This window comes from Ranitomeya variabilis, chromosome 5 (assembly GCF_051348905.1).
Source record: "Ranitomeya variabilis isolate aRanVar5 chromosome 5, aRanVar5.hap1, whole genome shotgun sequence".
NCBI lineage: Eukaryota > Metazoa > Chordata > Amphibia > Anura > Dendrobatidae > Ranitomeya > Ranitomeya variabilis.
The window spans coordinates 417,960,751-417,978,301 of NC_135236.1; the positions used below are offsets into that span (position 1 = coordinate 417,960,751).

The 17,551-nt window shown below is 40.5% G+C and overlaps 1 protein-coding gene across 10 annotated transcripts in view; it reads right to left on the reverse strand.

Moving 5' to 3' along the window:
- GRIP1 (glutamate receptor interacting protein 1) overlaps positions 1 to 17,551 on the reverse strand; it is a 787,412-nt gene that overhangs the window by 32,090 nt on the left and 737,771 nt on the right. For all 10 annotated transcript variants that reach the window (XM_077265228.1, XM_077265231.1, XM_077265226.1 and 7 more), the window contains 7 exons: positions 13,175 to 13,361; positions 10,767 to 10,912; positions 10,005 to 10,085; positions 5,505 to 5,574; positions 2,692 to 2,837; positions 1,881 to 2,025; positions 1,170 to 1,309 (listed from right to left, as the gene is read on the reverse strand). In XM_077265228.1, coding sequence (XP_077121343.1) covers positions 1,170 to 1,309; positions 1,881 to 2,025; positions 2,692 to 2,837; positions 5,505 to 5,574; positions 10,005 to 10,085; positions 10,767 to 10,912; positions 13,175 to 13,361 — 915 coding nt within the window. The remainder of the gene's footprint in view (positions 1 to 1,169; positions 1,310 to 1,880; positions 2,026 to 2,691; positions 2,838 to 5,504; positions 5,575 to 10,004; positions 10,086 to 10,766; positions 10,913 to 13,174; positions 13,362 to 17,551) is intronic.

The window sequence follows — 17,551 nt, forward strand, 5'->3', positions numbered from 1 at the left end:
TGGAAGGCGGATGTGCTCCATGATTCACTTCTCCTTCCCTCAGGACAACAGATGATAACTGTAGACTAAAACGTTAAGCTATTTCTGTTGTTTCTCCTTTTTATTTTAGAACGGTTTTGCATATGTGTGTGTCGTTTTATTTTTACCTTTTTTTATATATTTATTGTAATCACTGTTTATTTTTATATTGAAGCTTAAAATCTTTAATAAGTTTGACCTTGTATGATCTAAAAGAATCCAATAGCCTTTCAGAGAGTGTGTGACCTTTTGACTGTCTGGCAGTAACATATTTTGGGGAGTCATCACCCCGTGTGTTTGATAAGTGGTGGCAGCGAGTTAAGACACCAGGGTGTGTTGAATGTGTTGGAGTGTGAATTACGCTCACTTTTTAGCCTAAAACAGAGGTTGAGGGCTGGATTGAATCACGGGAGATAAATAATCCAGTGCAGGTGCACTCCATGTCATGTGCTGTATACATAATAATAATCTTTATTTTTATATAGCGGTAACATATTCCACAGCGCTTTACAGTTTTGCACACATTATCCACGCTGTCCCTGATGGGGACAATCTAAATTCCCTATCAGTATGTCTTTGGAATGCGGGAGGAACCTGGAGAACCCAGAGGAAACCCACGCAAATACGTGGAAAACATACAAACTCCTTGCTGATGTTGTCCTTGGTGGGACTTGAACCCAGGACTCCAGCGCTGCAAGGCATACATGTTGTAAGCTCCGTTCTAATTCTGTATCTATGTACCAGCCACCATTATTTTTAAAGTGTGCTATCTCTGCTGCTTTATTACATTGGCCTGAGATAAGCAGGCTAAAGATAGGCTGCCTCAATTTGTGGGCCAGGCTACAATTTGCCAGTCAGACCCTGGTTACAAGAGACTGTTTTTTTTACAAAATACACCCACAAACTGCTTCAATAAGTGACACTGCTGTATAAATAGCAATGGGCTATGTTTGGTAAGTTGTTTGGGTTTTCTTGCACATAATTTGGCATGGAAAATGTACATTTCACATGCCAAAATTCTCGCAAAAAACTGTATATGAACATACCCTAAAGGATCATGGTTTTACTCATGTAATTGCGTGTTGGACGTCTCTTTTTGATCCACATTGCAATGTAGGCTGTTGCACGCATTCCCCAATGATCTGGCTTACCATCTGTTTGCTTCTTGATTTTTAAAGTGACGGTTTCTCCTGCCATCTGCAGTAAATGAATAGCTTCACTCAAAGGTTTTCCTTTCAGACTGTTACAATTTATGGCTAGAATTCGATCCCCTATGTGGATTGCACCCGTTCTATAAAAAGAAAAACAGAAACTTAACTAGTGATGTAAAGTAGCACGTCTTTTTTATTAATTTTAATCTAAAATAGAACAAAAATAACTTGCAAGTGCATTTCTAAATCAGACTTTTTGTTCTTGCAGTAAAATCTTCCTGTTAATGAGCGTAGAATGACTCATCATCACATTTACCAATTCATCACTTTAAATAAGCCATTGTATAAATGCAAAGTGTTTTCTATTATGTCCAGCGCTAGCTCGCTGCCTATATTATTATAATTGTGGATCTCTAAAATTATTAGCAGCAGATGAGCAAATAACAAGCTCTTAATATCTGTTCTCTACGAGTCTGGCAACAAAGAGCTCCATTGAAGCAATAGATAAAAGACACAGGTGAAGACCTGCACAAATGGATATGATGAGCTCCATAAATAACAGGAAAGTAAACATTCTTTTATGTCATTCTGATTCCAAACTCAGAATATCATAACAGACTGGCAATAAAGATTTCTCCAAAGTGGCACATAAATATAATAAAATAAATTGCATCCTGTCCAGACAGACAACCGGATAGACAGATATATTACCTTTCCGCGAGTCCACCTTTAGTAAGGCTTGAAATGATAATTGGGTCAAAAGGTTCTTCAGTGCCTGAAATTGTAATTCCCAGGGGCCCGCCGTACCTCTTCAGCTCCACTGTGTAAATGATGGCTCCGCTGCTCTCCTGTTCGTCTAGAAGTGTGAAAATCGAGTCTCAGTTTCACTGCTGAGATAATTTGTAATTAACTACCGACACTTAGGAGATTAACTGCATTGCATCTTTATTAGTCAATATGTCATCCTTGTACACTGCGGCCAGATATTTAGGTTTACTGGGGCGATACATATTTTCTCCACTCAAGGATCTGGCAATCACTTACATACCCTGCTGGTCATTAAATCTCAGAATTTTCATGCTTACTGCCTTAATGTATTTCTAGGGAAAAAAAATGTTTGCATCTCTAGACGTCCCCAATGACCCATAAGGCCAAGGTCACTCATCGTTTAGCTTTGTATAGTGCATGCAGAACTACTTTTCCCATCAAATATAACAGAATCCATTACACAGATTATGAGCTGACTCGCCGAACATATTCTTACAGTGGCAAAATCTGACATTATTGCTAAAATAAGAAAATACAAGGCTTATGTGTTATGTTAAGTAATCTTTGCACATATTTACAATTAAGGTAACTGCGGCCTTCTGGGTGACATCTGGGATAGGTTCCATCAATAGAAAGAACAGGCTGTTCTGAACCGGAATTATAGAGGAAAAAAACAACTTATCTTCTTTTAGTTTCAGCCAAAAAAACAGTAGCCAAATAAAAATGCCATTGAGACATTGATCTGCTCACCCACCAGAGTTATCTTCATCTTTGCGTATCTTCAGCTTAACAAGCTCTTCACATTGCTGTAATATTTGTACTGCGTCTTCCATTGAGCAATTGTCTAGCCGGATGTTGTCTATGGCAAGAAGTTTATCGCCCAATTCCAGGGTGCCAGTGCTGTTTTTAAGAAGTCAGAGCTATTAATGTATTCATAGCTTGCATTTCTCTTTAATTTTATGAACATCATATGAAGTCACATATACATTGGTGGAGCTTGATGAATTTTATTTTAGTCTTAAATATAGTAAGCATGATGCATAAACCATTCACTTTTTTCCCAAATATGGCATTTGTTAATAAACGCACATTTAAAAGTGCTATCTAGATATAAACACACTCACATATATGTGTGTGTATGTACCAATGACCCGAAACACACAGCTAGGGTAATCCAGTCTCCAGATCTGAACCCAATAGAAAATCTTTGGAGGGAGTTAAAACTCTGTGTTGCCCAGCAATATCCCCGAAATCTGAAAGATCTGGAGATCTGTATGGAGGAGTGGACCAAAATCCCTGCTGCAGTGTGTACAAACTTGGTCAAGAACTACAGGAAACGTCTGACCTCTGTAATTGCAAACAAAGGTTTCTGTACCAAACATTAAATTCTGTTTTTCTATTGTATCAAATACTTATTTCATGCAATAAAATGCAAATTCATTATGTAAAAATCATACAATGTGATTTTCTGGATTTGTTTTTTTAAGATTCTGCCTCTCATAGTTAAAGTGTACTTACGATAAAAATTACAGACCTCTCCATTCTTTGTAGGTAGGAAAACGTGCAAAATCGGCAGTGTATCAAATACTTATTTTCCCCACCACACACACACACACACACACACACACACACACACACACACACACACACACACACACACACACTCACATATATAAGTATACATATATACACTGCTCAAAAAAATAAAGGGAACACTAAAATATTACATTCTAGATCTCACTGAATGAAATATTCCAGTTGCAAATCATTATTTATTACATAGTAGAATGCTTTGAGAACAATAAAACATCAAAATGAACAATGTAAATCAAAATTGAGGTGGCGGATGGTCTCCTGAGTGATCTCCTGTTAGACCTGGATTAAAGCATCCGCCAAGTCCTGGACAGTCTGTGGTGCAACGTGGGGTTGGTGTATGGAGCGAGACATGACGTCCCAGATGTGCTTGATTGGATTCAGGTCTGGAGAACGGGCAGGCCAGTCCATAGCATCAATGCCTTACTCATGCAAGAACTGCTGGCACACTTCAGCCACATGAGGTCAAGCATTGCCGTGCATCAGAGGGAACCCAGGGCCCACTGCACCTGTGTATGGTCTCACTATGGGTCTGAAGTTCTCATCCTGGTACCTAATGGCAGTCAGGGTACCACTGGCAAGCACATGGAGGGCTTGGCGGCCCTCGAAAGAAATGCCTCCCACACCATTACTGACCCACTACCAAACCGGTCATGCTGGAGAATATTGCAGGCAGCAGAATGTTCTCCACAACGTCTACAGACTCTGTCACATGTGCTCAATGTGAACCTGCTCTGTTGAATATGGCAATCTTGATGTGCTCTGACAAGTGTCATGGTGTTGGGCTGTAACCACAACACCCACTTATGGATGTTGGGCTCTCATACCACCCTCATGGAGTCTGTTTCTGACAGTTTGAGCAGACACATGGGTGTTAGTGGCCTGCTGAAGGCATTTTCCAGAGCTCTGGTACTTCTCCTCCTGATTCTCCCTGTACAAAGGAGGAGGTAGTAGTCCTGCTGCTGGGTTGTTTCCCTTATATGGCCCCCTCCATGTCTCCTTGTGTACTGGCCTGTCTCCTGGTATCTGCTCAATGCACTGGACACTGTGCTGACAGACACAGCTACCCTTCTTGCCATAGCTTGCACTGATGTGCCATCCTGGATGAGCTGCACTACCTGAGCACAGTCTGTGCGTTGTACAGTAGACACTGCCTCATGCTACTGTACATCTATGGGTGAGAGCAATGACAAAAATCTTAAAAGTGACCAAAACAACAGCCAAAAAGGATGAGAACAGAGAAATGGTCTGTGGTCACCACCTGCAGAACTCCTCCTTTATAGGGGTTCTCTTGCTAATTGCCTATCATTTCTACCTGTTGCCAGTTCCATTTGCACAACAGCAGGAGAAACTGATTCACAATCGGTATTGCTTCATAACTGGACAGGTTAATTTCACAGAAGTGTGATTGACTTGAGGTTACATTATGTTGTTTAAGTGTTCCCTTTATTTTTTTCTTTTGAGCAGTGTATATGCACTTTATAATGTATGCATACATAGTACTTATTCTAGAATGCTGTTGCAAATTTTGTGTTTGTTTGGCCATGCGTCTAAAAAAGTAGCTCAACCTCATTCTCTTGAATAGAGCTAAACTGCAAACACCAGACACTACCCATAGAGATGAGTGGGGTACTTTTTTATGGGAAAAATAAAGACCTATTTTTCTAAAAGCAAAGAACCTTTTTATACCTTAAAGGAAAGGAAAAATATCTTTAAATCAGGTACTCAGAACATTTTCTTATATTATTGATTCACCCCAGTATAATGGTGACCATCCCATACATTTTTTTTATTTCCACTTATTTTCCCTCTAAATATGTTATTGACATATTTTTAATCAGTGATGTCTACAATTTAACCACCTTGGTCCCAGAAACTAACTATCAGTGTACACTGCAAAGTGGAAGCATGCGTCTACTGGAAAAAAAACAACTTAGAAACCTTAAAGTGTTGACTCTGTAGGACGACACTCACCGGTGGGCGACACTGCCTTTCTTTATATCTGAAATAACCAAATGATCGCCAGTTTTCCTGTTGGATGGAGCTGTAGGATACAACAAAACACAAAGTATTTATTAATTTTAAAAAATTCCAATTCCATTTACAGAATCAGCTTTTCTTTTTTAAAGACCTATTACTAACATTTTAGGAAACAAGGTATCTAATATGTGTCATAAAGTGGACATAGGTGGCAGGCAGTACTTTTAAGTGAAAGAGGAAAACTTACCTGGAAATTTTAAGGAAATTAAAGCTAAAACCTTGTTACCTGCTACGGACAACTCCTCCAGTTTTTATTTGCATTATATGTTACAAGGGTCTCAAACATGTGGTCTGGAGGTATGGTATGTGATTAGGGAGGGGAGGATTTTTATTAACCACTACCGCACGTTCGCCATACATTTACGGTACATTGAGCTTGCACCATCATCCATGGGTATTATCTTTATATCATAGCTGACACCCTAGACTTTGATCGGTATTAGCACCAATCGTGGGCGTTTAACCCCTTAGATAATGCTGTCAATAGTGACCCGTATTTAGATGGTTATCTGATGAAGAGGGCTCACTTTTTAAGCCTCTTAAGTATTCAGGTAAGCTACCTATGGTGGCCTGTGAAGCTCTCTAAAAAGCAGGGTTTAACAGAAGTAGCAGTGTAAGGCCAACTGTAGACGAGCTTATGAAAACTCGCCCAAGTTTCATCCAGAAAACTCTGAAGACTTTTTTTTTTTTTTTTTAATTTTCACCAGTGTGTCATCATTGTGTCTATTTTTTTCGTTCGGGTGACATCCATGTGCTATCAGTTTTCATACATCTACATTAAAAATGTACATGATCACATACAGTTTCCTAGGTTTATAATAGAATCAGTAGAAATCAGATGCCACTCTGAAGGTGGGTGTGGGACTTGACTTTTGTTAACTTGTATGGCTGAGTCTCATTGAAGACTCGGATGAAAGTAGTGCACACTGCGATTCTTCTCTTACGGACAGTCGGGTTGAGAGACAAATTGTTCATCTGAACAGTACTATTGAATAATGGGTCAGATTTATACCCTTGTTTGCATGAGCCCTAACATTGCCAGATCTAATATCCTGCAGTACAGGAGTTTTGAATGATAATAGATCAGCAATCAGGCAAGTAAAAGTCGCATGTAGAGACTATGCAAACAAAAAAAAAAAGCAAAATAAAGTATGAAAAAAATAGAAACATATTTTGCCATTAAAATCTCTGTTATATGTAAAAACAAAAGGAACAAAAAAGTACACCTATGGCATCGCCGCATCCAGAACGATCCAAGATATAAAACTGCACAACTACCCGTACGTTGAACACAGTGAAAAAGAACGTGAAGCATGTAGCTATCCATATTACTGAGACACAAAAAATTGAATAAAATGTGATCAAAAGTCATATAGAAAAAAAAAAGGTATCACTGAAAATGTCATCTTCCAATTATTCCTATTTGCGGCCCACTTTATTCGCCAGGTTTGAGACCCTGGTACAGTGGTATATGGATGCTCATAATGCGGTCTTTGATATTGTACATGGAAGAGATAACAACCCCTTTTATTATAGTAGTTATTATAACCATGCCTAAAACAAACATGTACGTGTTATAAAGTCGTGGAGTCTAGATAATGGCATATTCTGGGTCCGGTAGACATAGCGGAGCACCAGGGAATACTAGTCTCAGTATTTCTTGTCTGTAACATGGCTCGTACAGCAGCAAATTGGAAGAAAAGCGCTAAAAATAACAGTATATAATGTATATTAATCATTATGACCCTGCATACACTTCTATAACAGCCTGAACATGTACTGTATATACCAATGAGATAAAATGTAGGCTTCTGCCAACAACACTGTTAACTATATATTGAAAAGCAAGAAATTGATGCAAAAATTAAGCTGCAAACAGAAGTAAATGTTGTGATAGGAGCCTCAGATAGCATATGTGAGTCTGTAAAAACGCAAAATACATCTGCGCTTGTCTGCCAAATGAAGAATCTGCTCGTCAAAATGACAGCCTCTATTTGTACCAACAAGCTGTTGTGCTACATATCCCCTTGCAGTGTGTGGGCCCAGTGACTTTAATGGCTTGTTAGCCATGCCAGCTTCCTGCGATGCCCACTGGGAGCTCCTAACCTGACATTATCTCCTTCCGTTAAGTGAAAAAAAGACAGCAGAAACTTAACTTAAACCTCTCCAACCTATCTCTATTTCCAGCAGCTGACCCCATCTCCATCCATAATTCATGAATCCTTATTATACACATACTGTGCTTTTAGCTATGCATTTGTAAGTAGCTTCCATTGTCTTTTACTCAGCAGTTTGATCATTTAAATCAATGACATCAATGCCATTACTGTCCCATATAACACTTGTCTCCAACTAATCTATGCAATGTGTCACAAGGCCCCGGGGGGGATGTTCTGTCTCTGTATAGGAAAGTGAAACATCTATATTAATATATTAACATTTCCACCAGGTATAAAACAGCATTGACCCTTCTTATATTGGACAATAACAGTGACGGTCAAAGTGATATTTGCCAGATCTGTGCCTCCAGAGACATATCTAGGAGATGGCTTGCAGATAATCGACAAGTATTAATGCAATATGGTGGAATAATCTACAAGTGAAAAGGCTCTTGAAAATCATGTCACTTATGTTCAGCGTTCTAGTGCATTTTACATAGCATTTTACTGATAATTGTTATAGCATACTTTGTCAAATGACCTTTTAGATTAAGCTGACCCACGTATGTACATCAGTATTAAGACAATTTCTGACCATTACATAACTTGTATACTGCATTTTCACCAGTTTCCTCTTCTGTGGGCTCTCTAATTTTCAGTTCTCTCTGAGCTAGTGGATGGAGACTAGCTGCAATGATGTCTCCTATACACAGTACCCAGAAATGTGAATATGAATCCAGCACTGAGGTGAAATACTGTATTTACTCGTGTATAAGTCAACCCGAGTAAAAGCCGAGGCACCCAATTTTGCATCGAAAAACTGAAAAACGTATTGACTCGAGTATAATCCGGGTATGCATTGTTCCCTAATCCCCATCCTTGTACGCATGGCTCCTTATTCCCATCCTTGTATGCATGGCTCCTTATCCCCATCCTTGTATGCATGGCTCCTTATCCCCATCCTTGTATGCATGGTTCCTCCTCTCCATCCTCGTATGCATGGCTCCTTATTCCCATCCTTGTATGCATGGCTCCTTATTCCCATCCTTGTATGCATGGCTCCTTATCCCTATCCTTGTATGCATGGTTCATCCTCCCCATCCTTGGATGCATGGCTCCTTATTCCCATCCTTGTATGCATGGGCTCCTTATTCCCATCCTTGCATGCATAGATTATTTCCATCCTTGTATGCATAGCTCCTTATTCACACCCTTGTATGCATGGTTCCTCATCCCCATCCTTGTATATATGGCTCCCATGAGAAAAGCATATAAAAAAACCCATCCTACTTATATTTCCTGCATGCCCTTGCAGCATCTCATTCCGGCTTCCAGCAGCTCCTGCGATCACATGTCCCCGCTCATTAAGAGAATGAATATTCACTTCTCTCCACGCCTATGGGAGTGGAGAGATGTGAATATTCATTACCTTAATGAGCTGGCACCGTGAGAGCCCGGCAGCTTCTGGAAGTCAGCGGCTGCAGCTGTAACTGTGTGCGCTATAAGAGAAATGACTATTCATTGCCAGTGCAGTGAATATTAATTTCTCCTTAGCAGCAGGCACAGGCTTCAGCCGCACCCACCAGCTCCTGCCTCCTGTGACCCGCTACTTTGCTCCTCCCCTTCCCCCGCCATAAACTGGGACAATGTTTTCAGCACAAAAAAATGTGCTGAAAAACTTGACTTATACAAGAGTACATACTGTAAGTTTCCTACAAGCTGGAGTACGATCTGCCGGTCTGTCTGCCTTTTCCCTCACTGTGTCAAGTACTTCTTCCCGTTCCCTCTCCATAGTCTTCAATGTGCTGAGTAACCTGACACCTGAAATCCTACTTTTTTGACATTCCATCTTGATTCTATCAATATAGCTTTGAGCTGGGGTCTTTTCAGAGTGAATGATGAGCTCCGAGGGTAGTGGGGGAGGGGAAGAAGAGGCTCATGAGTGGAGAAGAAGTAGCTTTCTCTGATAAGATATATTACAAAGTTAGTGGGGAGTTTTTAATACTTGCCTGTACTATTGATTTATTTAAAATTTCATGAAATGACAGTAACCACAACAAACGATGGAGTTGGAAATATGAGGCACATAGATTGTGAATGACTGATTTCTAGTTATGGAATTAAGGCTAGGATTCATAAGCCTGAGATCATATTGAAAATATCTTGTCAGCCTGCAATGATTTTCAATTTCTGTGTTCTATTCAGATTATTAGGTTGTACATAGAGATTGATTGGGAGGTAACAATGTGAATCTATTGTCAATATATTTACTTACAGCTAATGGTGATGCCAAGTTCCACATTGTGTTTCTTTGGTAGTTTAACATGGAATGTCCCACTGCTTGGTATCACAGACTCTAAGGCAGAGGGAAAAAAGACTGTCAATAATCACATTTCTTGGGACATTGTACTTAGTTTGGAGAACTCTACTCCTAATAGTAAAAACAACTGTAGCTGTATATGTTCCATCATCACCATACAAGAAAAAGCACCCTGGACAGTAATGGTGAAATGTCACCGTTTTTGGTTCCCTGGTTTATGGGTTACGTGAAAGCATACTCAAAAATGAGACCCAAGATTGCTGTCCTTCATTAGCTCTAATAAACCCATAAATAGAGATGAGCGAACCCGAACTGTAAAGAGAGAGATCCCTAGCCCTTACTACGACCATTTTACCGCAGCAAAGTGACTTCTATTGGGTTTGGGTAGAGTTCTGGTCTCCTAACCGAACTTTGGACTAAAGTTCGCTCCAACCCAAACATTGACAGGTCCGCTCATTCTTACCCATAAATAATGCGTATATTTGTTATGTCCACCTATACTCAACCAATACTGGTCAGGCCAAAAGCACCAAAGTGTACAGAACAATTACCTAATCTAGGCCTAACGTCCTAGCAATAAGACGCCTTAAGCCTTGCCTATCCTATGGCTTATGATGACTCCTAGGCTACATACTTGGCTCATAGAGCACTTATATAGTTTACCACAGTCCCGTAGGATGTCTCATCATTAAACATATTAATTGTTAAGCAACTAACCTGCAACATCAAATTCTATTTCCAGGGTGACTTTCCCAGCAATAGTTGCATCTCTTAGCAGTTGATTGGCCTCCTCAAAGGTGCTGTCCTCCGTCTGGACCCCATTTATCGCCATCACTCGATCTCCTACCTGTATAACTCCACATCTACGAGGACATATATATAAATTTATTAATAAATTATAAGAATATTAACAGGGGACTTACATAGAGTATAAGTAACAGTCTAGTGCGTAAAGGGACCCACTGTGTGGATTGCCCCTTGTAAGAAAAAGAACCCCCCCCCCCAATTCTGTATATAAAGCAACCTGTGAGTTTTGGATGCCTGCAAAATGTCCTACAGAGGTAATTAATAATTCACGAGCAGTATTTTCTTGGGATGTGATCAGAGCTCACACATAGTGCTGACTGATGAAAGCTCCCCAATGGCTGGGATAATATTAGAGACCTCAATGTGGCAGCCCCTCTCAGCGCATGTTCGCTTTTGTAATTAATATAGCCTGAGGCCCCCCGATGGAAAAGCCTGCATGATAAAGCCTTTGGAACTTGTTAATCTTCTCATACCAGATCAAGAACATGATATTTTATTGTCAGGACAGAAATTTCATTATGTGCTGCACGCAGAGTGAATGATCCTGCATAATTTATTACGAGCCAAGAAAAGTATTACAAACAAAAAGCTTTGATAAATTTGCTGTCCGGAAAAAAAGAAAGAATTTTACTCAAACAGTAGCGAGAAAGGAAGACGCTCTGTACCCGTTCACATAGTCATTGGGGGAAGCAAAGGCTCCAGTGAGCGGGAAAATAGCCTGGATGTTTGCAATAGACGCATTCACACATGCCAATTTCACACCGCGGGCACCTTCAGTCCTAGCATGAATATTAATCCCCGCCGTGTATACACCTACACTGTAAAGACTAGCGCCACTCCGGCTTTGAAGCAGTAGAGCGCGGCTCCCTGGGGACATGCAGATTTGACTTTCTTGGGGGTAGATGGAAAGTTTATGTTCTACACAGGCTGCATTTAGGTAACTATTAACATGAAGAAAGGAGTTTACATATTGTCACTACATGGCATACAATACAGCGTTCGCCTCATAACGAATCTCACAGACCTCATTTATCAAAACAGGGGCATGGAAAACATTTTTTTCTCTAAATGCATAAGGCAGTCTCAGAAAATAATGAAGGATGCAGCTCACATTGTCAGGGCTCTACTAAGATGGCAACAATGGAGAACATTTACTAACGCCGGTCGTCTTCCATTGTCCTAATACAATGTGCAGACTGTTAGCGGGTCTCCTGACCCAGACTGAGCAGCCACATACATGCATGAGACTGAGGCTATGCTCACATGGCCAGTAATCATCAGTTAGGGCCCGCTCACACTTCCGCATTAATCGGGCGAGTGCAATCCAATAAACAGATATTGCACACGGACCAATGTTATTCAATGAGGCCATGCAGGCCGTCGGATTTTCACAGCTGTATTTGGCATGAAAAAAATAATGCAGCATGCTGAGATTTCACCCCGAAGTCGGACAGTGCGGGAAAAACATCACATGCCATACAGACCATCAAGTATGGCATCCGATTTTTACGAATACATTACAATTCAAACATTTGATTTTCTTCTTATATAATATGCACAATTCCATATACTAAAACAAAATTCTTTGTTCCAAAAATTCTGACATTTTCTATAGAGTCTGACACCTCTTAATGAATCACGAGCGTCTAACTTGTGGCGTGCGTTGCACCAGAAGTCTTTCTCCAGTCAGAGACTAGAGTAAGATTTCTAATGACGGCAACACCACATCATGAGTTAGACAAGCTGTGGGGTAACAATACGTTCTGTCCCAGCTCTGCCTATTTTGGCAAAACCGGCAAAAAAATGGTGTGGCAAAATATTTTTAGCAACTTTGAATTGTGTAAAAAATTTTGTGACTTTTCAACACATTTTACGCCAGAATTGCTTTTCTGAATTGGGACCTATCTGTCGCTTTCACTAAAATTAAGAGGTTCTGCCTCGAAACCTAATATGTTTGGGCAGTCCAAGTTCACAAACTCTGGTAACAGTATTAGAAAAAAACACACAGTAGGGGTGTATGCAGATTAATTTATTAGATTTGCATTAACCCATTCCCATGATTTACTTTTCAATGCCTGTGATACTTGTAATATCCAAGTGGTGTCATGAGTGAAAACATGTGGGCACAGCTTAGCAAATCTTTGGTAATTCTTAGTTAGGAAATCAAAAAACCATGTTTATAGTACCAAGAATTAATTTGTCTACATTAGGTTCCCTGAAAGAAAAAAACATTACTATTTGTAGGACATATATGAGTATAGAAACCAAAAGGACTATAAAATAAACCATATCGGCCACCAAAACACTTTTTAACTCACCTTTCAGCTGGACTGTCAACATCAATATAAGAAATTAAGGGTGGAGAAGACAAGGTCTCCGTGGCAAACACACTGCCTTGAAGTTGTATACCAAATCCTACTATGGGGTCAGCAGTCAGCACCACTTCTGTACTTTCCGTATGGACGACCTGTCCTGCCAAACCAACCGTACTGGATGCCAGGGACACTGCAACGGCCAACATCAGAAAAAAACATTAGTATATAAAATGTTCCTAACCATTAAGAAAAAAACATTTCTAATAATAAAAAGGAAACATTACTCAAGAAGAAAAATATTATTGTTTTTCTCATACAAACAGATGGACAGTGAATAGAATGGCTGTCACCGTGCCAGAGCTAGCAGCTGGTAATGCTTAGAGAAGAATTTGGGATTATTTGTGGGGACAACAGTTCTCACAGGGGACTGTGTGCTATGGCAAATACATAGGGAACGAGGACCCAGCCAATGAGGACTTTCAGCCTTACAGGTCTATACCCAGGTATGATAGATAAACTTGGCACACACAGAACGTAGATGCAGTGAAATTCAATGAGGTAAAGTACACAGTAGACGTTTCGGTCTGTTTAGACCTTCATCAATGTACCTCACACAAATATTTGTGAGTCTCAGTATCATATATTGTAGATGGGGGTTCCCTATGATAATGGGTTGACCGGTTATAAAGCAGTGACACCAGGTGAAGAGACGTTAGTGGTTGGATGGACGCAGTATCCACTGCTTGTCCAGTGTCACTGGTCAACCCATTATCATAGGGAACCCCTATCTACAATATATGACACTGAGACTCACAAATATTTGTGTGAGGTACATTGATGAAGGTCTGAACAGACCGAAACGTCTACTGTATGTACTTTACCTCATTAAATTTCATAACATCTACGTTCTGTGTGTGCTAAGTTTATCTATCAAACTAACACGGTTTGGGCACCTACTTGAGCACCACTAATTAGTAGTGCCTACTTTATCGTTTTCTATACCCAGGTATGAACAGCCACCATTCATCCCAGCAATGCAATGAGTGGGACAGCATGACCAACAAAGTTTCCCTTGTAAAATGACGCTGTTCATAAAGGATATCTTGATGTCCATTTTTGCTATCAAAGCAATACAATCAGGAGATTGATTTTGAGATTCATCCTACAAAGAATTCACTGTACGTTTCAATTTATTGCTCTAGTAGTGGGGCCTTGAGGTCCATAGTATGAGGATCATTAACATCTGAGATTCACTGGTGGAGAAATGTTGCAATTTAAAGGTATCGTCATCATCTCATATAGGATGTCCATGATTAGTTCTCCATACGTCCTACAGATAACGTGCCTGAAAGAACTCACCGAGACATCATTCTCCATCCATAGGAAGAGCTCAGTCAGAGATTATTATTAACAAGTAGTATCATTTATTGTTTAACAGAAAATATTTCAGAACAAACGAGCGGCTGCTGTGAAATCGGCACGCACAGTTTACTCAAAACGGGTGATGATGAAAAGTCAATTAGCCAGGCAACAGCAACTAATTGAGAACATTGCTACATGCTGTAAATGGAACTTGCTCAGTTTATTTAACAAAGTCCTTTTTTTAACTGATTAGTCATTAACAATAATCACAGTGAGGCTTTGTAAATGGAGAAAGGCTCCGTTCACACTGGAGTCATGGTGGCCATTTTCATAAGATCCATAACAGATATCATGAATCAGTCATTAATCCTTTCGGTATTCCGGTACACCGAGTTTTCCATGTTCAACTGGACACAGGATGAAATCATGACTGCAGAGTGGAAAAATGTAGCATCTCCATTGTAAAGATATTGGCATTCAAAATATTTGGTATTTAAGTTAATAGTTAATTTTTGTTCCTATCCCAATATCTATTAGGTGTAATAATAATAATATTAGCGAATACTTCTAATTAGAAATGTAGCATAATTCTTCTGATTAGTTATATCACTTATCCTATGTGCAAGGCATTACAGTAGCTTTTGTATGGTAACGACCACTCATATAGTGACAGTTAGTTTTTAGTAGCTGTAACCATGGATACAATGGCATGTAATAGTTTGGGCACCCCTTGTCAAATTTACTGTTATTGTGAAAAGTTAAGCAAGTTGAAGATTAAATGATCTCTAAAGGGCCTAACGTTAAAGATAACACATTTCCTTTGTATTTTATGAAAAAAAAAACAAAAACAAAACGTATATACTCGAGTATAAGCCGAGATTTTCACCCCATGTTTTTGGGCTGAAAGTCCCCCTTTCGGCTTATACTCGAGTCATACCCAGGGGTCGGCAGGGGAGGGGGAGCTGTCTAATTATATTCACCTGCTCCTGGCACGGTCCCTGCAGGTCCCTGGCTGCTCGGCGCCCCATCTTCTTCCTGTACTGAGCAGTCACATGGTACCGCTCATTACAGTAATGAATATGTGGCTGCACCTCCCATAGGGGTGGAGCTGCATATTAATTTACTATAATGAGCGGTAACGGTGACCGCTTAGTACAGGAAGAAGCTGCAGCGCCGGGGAAGCAGGGACTGCACCACGCCAGGAGCAGGTGAGTATAACGTGGAGGGGGAGCGCTGCGCGATATTCACCTGCTCCTCGTTCCGGCGCCGCTCCGCCTTCAGCGTCTTCTGCAGTGATGCTCAGGTCAGAGGGCGCGGTGACGAGGTTAGTGCGCGTCCTCTGCCTGAACATCAGTGCAGAAGACGCTGAAGTTGGGAGCGGCGCCGGAATGAGGAGCAGGTGAATATAGAAACTGCCGGGGGCCTGAGCGACAGAGAGGTGAGTATGTGATTTTTTTTTATTTTTTATTGCAGCAACAGCAAATGGGGCAAGTGTCTGTATGGAGCATCTACGGGGCCATAACATTTGTGCAGCACTATATGGGGCAAGTGTCTGTATAGAGCATCTTATGGGGCCATAACGTTTGTGCAGCACTATAATGGCGCAAGTGTCTGTATGGGGCCATAATCAACGTTTGTGCAGCACTATATGGGGCAAGTGTCTGTTTGGGGCCATAATTAACGTTTGTGCAGCACTATATGGGGCAAATATCTTTATGGAGCATCTTATGGGGCCATAATTAACGTTTGGGATCATTACGGTATATGGGGCAAGTGTCTGTATGGAGCATCTTATGGGGCCATAATCAAGGTTTGTGCAGCACTATATGGGGCAAATATCTTTATGGAGCATCTTATGGGGCCATAATCAACCATTGTGCAACATTATATTGGGCAAATGTGTCTATGGAGCATCTTTTGGGGCCATTATTAACCTTTATGCAGGATTATATGGGGCATATTTGTATATGGAGCATCTTATGGGGCCATCATAAACTTTATGGAGCATCTTATGAGGCTCCTGATTCAATATGGATATTCAAAAACACTTAACCTACTGATGTGTCAATTAATTTTACTTTTATTGGCATCTATTTTTACTTTTGACATTTACCGGTAGCTGCTGCATTTCCCACCCTAGGCTTATACTCGAGTCATTAAGTTTTCCCAGTTTTTTGTGGCAAAATTAGGGGGGTCGGCTTATACTCGAGTATATATGGTACTCTAAGGAGTAGCGGGAATAATAGAGTAGTGATGAGCGAGTGTACTCGTTGCTCGAATTTTTCCGAGCACGCTCGGGTGGTCTCCGAGTATTTGTAACTGCTTGGAGATTTAGTTTTTGTTGACGCAGCTGCATGATTTACGGCTGCTAGCCAGCCTGAGTACATACGGTGTATATATACAGTGCCTACAAGTAGTATTCAACCCCCTGCAGATTTAGCAGGTTTACACATTTGGAATTAACTTGGCATTGTGACATTTGGACTGTAGATCAGCCTGGAAGTGTGAAATGCACTGCAGCAAAAAAGAATGTTATTTCTTTGTTTATTTTTTTTTTAAATTGGGAAAAGTATTTTCAGAGGGTCATTTATTATTCAACCCCTCAACCCACCAGAATTCTGTTTGATTCCCCTAAACTATTAAGAAGTAGTTCAGGCACAAAGAACAATGAGCTTCACATGTTTGGATTAATTATCTCTTTTTCCAGCCTTTTCTGACTATTTAAGACCCTCCCTAAACTTGTGAACAGCACTCATACATGGTCAACATGGGGAAGACAAAGGAGCATTCCAAGGCCATCAGAGACAAGATCATGGAGGGTCACAAGGCTGGCAAGGGGTACAAAACCCTTTCCAAGGAGTTGGGCCTACCTGTCTCCACTGTTGGGAGCATCATCCGGAAGTGGAAGGCTTATGGAACTACTGTTAGCCTTCCACGGCCTGGACAGCCTTTGAAAGTTTCCTCCCGTGCCAAGGCCAGGCTTGTCTGAAGAGTCAAGGCTAACCCAAGGACAACAAA